General features: G+C 44.0%; 1 protein-coding gene across 1 annotated transcript; it reads right to left on the bottom strand.

Annotated features, from left to right (window-relative positions):
* Positions 1-374: 374 nt before the first annotated feature.
* On the bottom strand, positions 375-6,306 carry LOC307241493 (cytochrome P450 3A30-like). The gene is made up of 13 exons (XM_080015627.1): positions 6,175-6,306; positions 4,585-4,678; positions 4,132-4,184; positions 3,746-3,845; positions 3,492-3,605; positions 3,289-3,377; positions 3,015-3,163; positions 2,776-2,903; positions 2,613-2,691; positions 2,344-2,504; positions 2,012-2,238; positions 813-975; positions 375-698 (listed from the first exon to the last, which is right to left on the bottom strand). Exons 1-13 carry the CDS (start codon positions 6,243-6,245, stop codon positions 597-599), a joined length of 1,530 nt encoding a protein of 509 aa, XP_079871753.1. The 5' UTR covers positions 6,246-6,306; the 3' UTR covers positions 375-596.
* Positions 6,307-6,691: the final 385 nt, after the last annotated feature.

A 6,691-nucleotide genomic window follows, 5' to 3' on the forward strand; every position in this document is an offset into this window, starting at 1 on the left:
GATTGTAAATAGTTATTTGCTTTGAACTTTTTCACAACTAGAATTTGTCTCTCTTAATCCGGCAAATAGGTCCAATTAAAATAAACCAAAAGTAAATTATGAATCAATAGACCTTTCAAAGGCCAGGATCATTTCAGGGATATCCAATAGCCCAGATATGGCTTGTGTGTAGAGTTTATTGGTCACACATTGATCACAGTGATACTCTTTACCCTGATTCTAATCTTCCGGTCACACTAGTCCATCTAAATAACAGAGGTCTCTCTCTCTCTCTCTCTCTCTCTCTCTCATCTCTCTCTCTCTCTCTCTCTCTCTCTCTCTCTCTCTCTCTCTCTCTCTCTCTCTCTCTCTCTCTCTCTCTCTCTCTTCTCTCTCTCTCTCTCTCTCTCTCTCTCTCTCTCTCTCTCTCTCTCTCTACTGTGAACTAGAGAAAATGTTAAAATAAAGATGCTTTGAAAATCAAAAAATCTCTCTCTCTCTCTGTCTCTCTTCATCTAAAATGTGCATAATGGACACGAGGCGCAAGTTCCACTCGTGAAACGTTTGTACACAGCTGATCAGATGAAGAGGTTCAATGGATTTGCTAAGATACAAAGTTAGTCGGCAAGAGAAGCTTCAGCATTTCCTCTGGGAACCAACTTCAGCTTGATGGGATTGATGGGAGCGACGAGGGCATCAGTTCCCAACTCCAGAGGAACCTGGAAAAGCATGAACATAATTGTGATTAAGCATAACTCACACTGTCTGAATGTTTGATATAAAACCAGGCCGGGGTTTAAAAGGTAAGGGTCGCCAGGGACACCGGGCCTCACATCGGTCTCATCGCACTTGACGAAGCTGAAGTTCTGAAGGATTTCCACGATCGCCAGCTTCATAATCAGGAGGGCGAAACGCATTCCCAGACAGTTCCTGGGTCCCGCTCCGAAGGGCAGGAACGCATATGGATCCATGTTCACTCGGTTTTCTTTGCTGAACCTGCAAATACAAGTCAAACAAAGATTTAGCCTGGCCTTGCTCTGGGGTTTGTCGAGGTCGTTGGGATTCTGTAAAATCTCAAGGGGCTGGGGGGACTTCTGTGGCTGCAGGGCGGGGTGCCCGTGGGGTGTCTCTTCTGCTGCAGGACTCGGCTTCGGGGCCTTTTTTCCGCTGCTTGGAGGCGCTAGGATATAATACGGACCTCATACACCAGAACCTATTGGGATAAGTCCTGTACACTCAGCGGTGGACATTTTACACACACACATACAGGCGGTCTCATCACAAGCACACACACACACACACAGGTAGTCTCATCACACGCACACAGGCAGTCTCATCACAGTCTCATCACAAGCACACACACACACACACACACACACACACACACACACACACACACACACACACACACACACACACACACACACACACACACACACACACACACACACACACCCCCTCCTGGTGACATCCCGCTCATTTTCTCCCTCATTTACTGCCATAACTATGACAGGAAGAGGCCACGTGCCGTAAAGCTGTTCAAGTTTTCCTGGACTTAATTAACTCTTTGTTTTTTCGATACATGCTGTCGTCTGATGTTTATGTTTTCCGTGTGAATGTTGTTGTTTGTTTCTATATTTATGTTTTTCTATGTACATGTTGTTTGGTTCTATGTTTGGTTGTCTCACCCCCGGTGATTCGCCCCTTCTTGGAGTGATTAGTTGTTTATAGACCCAAACATGATAAATAGTTCTCCAAAGAGGGGGATTGGTGGAGGCTCTGTACAACAAAAAACTGTGCTAAAGTCCTCCCACAGTTCGTCCACAGGACGGAGTTATTGCAGCAGTTCTTGATGATTTAAGAATGAATAAAGAGTGGCATTGCAGGTTGAGAAGTTGACCTCCACTTGCAGGCTCACTCTGTCGTAGATGCAATGACATACAAATACTCTGCGTTGTATGGCCAGCATGCTGACAGCACAGGTTTAAAAAAATAATAATAATAATAATTCTGTAAAATGTATCCGATGTACCTTTCGGGTTTGAAGGCCTCGGGCTCAGGCCAGAGGGTCGGGTCGCGGTGAAGAGTGTAAATGGGGATGACAATGCCCGTTCCCTTCGGGATAGTTACACCATTCACCTCAACAGAGGTCTTTGCTATCCTTTCTGCACGGTTACCAACGGGGTACAACCTCTGCGACTCGTTGAGAACCATGTCCAGGTACTCCATCTGCATCAATCCTTCATAGGTTGGCCGACTCTGGTGGCGAGGATGAATAGTGAATAGAATGCGCCAAGACACCAAACGTACCTATGGATGCGAAAGCCGTAGGCTGAATTAACCAGTAGGAGCCATGAGAATCACCTTGTCGGTAAAGGTGTTGTCGATCTCCTCCTGTAAGGTCTTTTGGACGTCAGGGTTTGTCGCCAAGTTGTAGGTGAGGAAGCACAGAGTGCTGCTGCTGGTCTCGTAGCCGGCGAAAATGTAGATCATGGCCTGGGATAGAATCTCATGGTCGGTCAGCCCTGGCGAGAAAAACCCCCAAAACAAAAACGGCCCTCAGCTCAACCAGTAACAGACGATCGCCATGACAAGATCGACATAGGAACTCATGAAGTTGTTGGTTTTCATACCTTTCTGGGAGTTCGGATCTTTGATGCCCTCAGGAATCTGAGAGTCCACCATCAGCTGCATGAAGTCCACTTGTTTCGGCTGGACCAGAACGGACAAAACAGGATCGGGTCAAAACGTGAGACGACTTATTCATAAATTATCACGATACATCCTGCAAATTACATTGTGTGCACTCTTCTGCCTTTCATCTTTGATCTTCTTCAGAGACTTGTAGAAGAAGTCCATCACTTCAGCGGGTAGGAACGACATCTCCAACCAATTGAAGATTTGTCCCAGGAATGGAAACAGAACTGGGTTGATTGAGAAGGAGAGAAAACGAGAGGCAGACATTCGTGATGAACGATCCGGCAAAGGACAACTTGGATAGGCTTGACTGGACGGTCGTGCCGTGCTTGACCTACCTGAAAGCAACAGCAAAGGGTTCATGAAGTTGAATTTGACCATTTTCTTGATGTTAGTGACAAAAGGGTCTGAGGGATTGTTAATGGAATCAATATCAACACTGAAAGAAGTGCTGGTGACAACGTCCATACTGTAGGGTCCCAATATTCTGGAGATGAAGAACACAAATCAGAGTCACTCTAATCCATTATGAATGCATTGTACAATATCTATGCATCTATATCAAATCCTGATCATTGTATTTATCTATTTAATTTTAAGAGTCTCACTCACTCTTTCACTTCAAGGACCTCCTCGGACGCAGCTTTCTTACGAAGACTCTCAATCAGGGTGTTGGAATGTTTCAACATAATCGGGAACATCTGTATCGCAAAAAAGAGAAATAAGCCAATTGCTCTACCACACACGGGGAACTGCCCCGTTTTGCTGGGTTTTATTATGAATATTTTTGTTGTCATCCTCAGGCTTGTCTCTACATCTTTCAGTCGACCGCTGGTGAAGGAGGGAGAGAGCACACTGCGGATCCTTTTCCATTGCTCGTCTTCTACAATGGACACGGCGTCGTGCAGTTGCCCATTCAAGCCGATGTCCTGGAACACACACACACACACACACACACACACACACACACACAGACACACACACACACACACACACACACACACACACACACACGATCAGATATTCAACTGGCGACAATTGATTTAAAAATCACCTGAAGCCTCCTTACTCTTCTGTTGGTGAAGACAGAGTAGCACTCCTTGACGAGGATGGCTTTGATCATGGCCGTGTCCATGACTCCCAGCATGGGCTGCCGGCCGTCGTAGAACCTTTGATAAAAAAATAATAATAATAAAAAAGAAAGGCACAGATAAGAATCGGTCATAGCGTCGTTCACTTCGCAACATCTAGAGCTTGAAATGTTCCACCTTTGGTGATGAAAATCTGCGATCTGCAAAAACATGCATTGTTGTGACTACAGCTCAAGTAGGTCGACGTAAGTCCCAGTGGAGGTTTCCCGGAACAACATGAATTTACTTGCAATGAACAGCACTCACAACACCTTCACACAAGGAGATATAGGCACATTTAAATAAGAGTGGCATGTACACTTACCCCCACACCTTGCCATACTTATTGTAGCACTCTGTATCAAATACATGAACACCCTGTGATATCAAATAAGAGAGAGAGGGCATTAAACAAGGTATTAAACTCCATTATTATGGCTCCCGGCTGTTTGTTGAGTTTGATCAAAAAAGTGACTTCATTTTCTGCTTCTTTGACACAAAGTTTTTTTTTTTTTGTTTTTTTGCGGGTTTTTTTTTAACCTGTTAACAAAGTTTATTACAATTGGAAAGAATAATGTACTTTTTTTCAATATTATATCATATGTCAATCATTCTGTTTTAACAACCCCGATCTAATGGAGAAATTCCATGATCCATCGAAAGTAACGGATAGGATTGATAGTCTGTGTCTACAACCTCGGAACCAGTGCGTGAGGTGGAATCTATATCCTGAATCGAAGAAATGGTTTAACTGCTTAGAATGTTTTCTTCCCCTTACCTTTCTGTATCCCAAGAATGTTCCAATGAAGGGCAAAGGTGTCGGTCCACGAATACCTAATTTCTTGAAGAATCCATAGGGTGCGTATCCATACCTGGGTAGGGGAAGACGATGAACAAGCCTGAACTACCAACTGAATCCCCAGTTAACACATTAACATGTGTAACTCCATCCCCAGGAATGTGTGTTTCTCAACATTTATTGTGTTCTTTTTCTGGACTTTATTATTTTAATTCCCTCCATCAATAATTGTAACCCCTCATCATCCATATTAGAAAACGTGCAAACCGTTAAGGGAAACTCCAATGTTAGTTTTTTTTCCCCCTCCAACACAAAGAGCATTGTAATTGAATATTCCAGTAATTATGCATCCACCATTTCAACGCCAATCTCCCAGACTTGTCAATGAGGCATTTGTTCAGTCTGTAGTCTTTCAAGCATGTGTGACACCCATAGCCAGCACTAACTTTTGCAGCCAATTGTGCTGCAGTAGCTCATCTGTGGGACTAGACGGGCTGGACTCAGCTCCCCACGCGCATCAATGAGTCATTGGCTGCCGTGACCCTGTGACATGCCTGTGAACCCTTCACCGGTTGTCCTTCCTTGGACCGCTTTTGGTAGGTACTAACCACTGCACACCGGGAACACCCCACAAGACCTGCCGTTTTGGAGATGCTCTGACCCAGTCGTCTAGCCATCACGGTCTCCTGTCAACGTGGCTCAGATCCTTAGGCGTGCCCATTTTTCCTGCTTCCCACACATCAACTTCAAGAACTGGCTGTTCACTTGCTGCCTCTTATGTCCCACCCCTTGACGGTTGCCAGTGGAACAAGATTAGCAATGTTTTTCACTTCACCTGTCAGTGGTTTTAATGTTGTGGCTGATCAGTGTCTATTCAAATACATACACACACACACACACACAAGCTATATTTATTGTAAAGTATATTTTAAGGGGGAAAATCGAATAAATGAATTATTAGATTGATTAATCAAATCAAAATAATATAGAAATAAATACTAGTAAATAAATGACATGGCTCGGGCTTGTCTTTACATAACACGTTTTTGAGTGGGGAAATACCAAGAGGTACTTTATATACATAGACATGTAGAGGATTAGATTAGAATGGTTGGACCATTGTGATTTATTATTAATGCACATGCTGGCACTACATAAATATAATTTGTATATTATATTTTTACCCATTCTGAATGTTTTCTTTGGGTTTTTTTTGTTCAATTGCACGTTCTAACAAAAACTAAACGGAAAACTAAAACGCAGCAAAATCACAGTGCAGCTATTTTATCTTATCCAGACAAATCTTCCAGTACGCCCAGTGTTCCCCAGGGATTGGAAGTTTCTGTACAATGCGGGGTGGAAGGGCCTGGGTCCTCCAAAGTTCAGTTTAGTTAAAATTCTAATAATAAAAAAAAAAAAAGGATCAAGAATATTTTCAAGCATATTAACCATTTTTATTTTTTATTTTTAAGTGCCACTTATAAACAGCAGGGCGCGCTTTGAGCTTGCAGATGGCTTTGTCCTTCCAAAAGCCATGTTTAAAAACGAACAAATCGGGTGTGAACTTACAGCGCGATGAGAGCAAAGAGAATGGCGATCAGAGTCCAGCTCCCCGCGGAGAGCTCGGGGGAGTAAGACATGTCCTCGCTCCAGAGGGAAGACGCACTTTGCGCGGTCTCCTTGTTTTCCACCCTTTTAACGCAGTCCGGAAACAATAAAGGGCGGCCTCACTCCCACACATGGAGGGTGGGTGGGCTGTCCGCTTAAGACACAACGAGGCGCGGGGCCCGTCCCACAGAACAGGTCTTTTTTTTTTTTTTTTTTCTGTTTTTTTTTTTTTTTGTTTTGTTTTTGAACCTGTGCTGTCAGCATGCCGGCCATACAACACCCAGTATTTGTATGTCATTGCACTCATTGCTTGGTGGAGTTCAACTTCTCAACCTGCAATGCCACTCTTTATTCATTGTTTAATCATCAAGAACTGCTGCAATAACTCTGTCCTGTGGACGACCTGTGGGGTGACTTTGGCGCAGTTTCTTGGTTATGGAGAACCACCGCCAACCCCACCCCCCCCCCCCCCCCCCCC

The sequence above is a fragment of the Zeus faber genome (assembly GCF_960531495.2).
Source record: "Zeus faber genome assembly, chromosome: 15".
NCBI lineage: Eukaryota > Metazoa > Chordata > Actinopteri > Zeiformes > Zeidae > Zeus > Zeus faber.

What these genes read in the sequence shown, in the direction of transcription:
- LOC307241493 (XM_080015627.1), bottom strand. Translation starts at nt 6,245, where the DNA reads ATGTCTTACTCCCCCGAGCTCTCCGCGGGGAGCTGGACTCTGATCGCC. An exon ending in CATTCTTGGGATACAGAAAG is followed by an intron (nt 4,185 to 4,584) that starts GTAAGGGGAAGA and finishes TTGATATCACAG; the next exon opens with GGTGTTCATGTATTTGATAC. An exon ending in CCAGCGGTCGACTGAAAGAT is followed by an intron (nt 3,378 to 3,491) that starts GTAGAGACAAGC and finishes TTTGCGATACAG; the next exon opens with ATGTTCCCGATTATGTTGAA.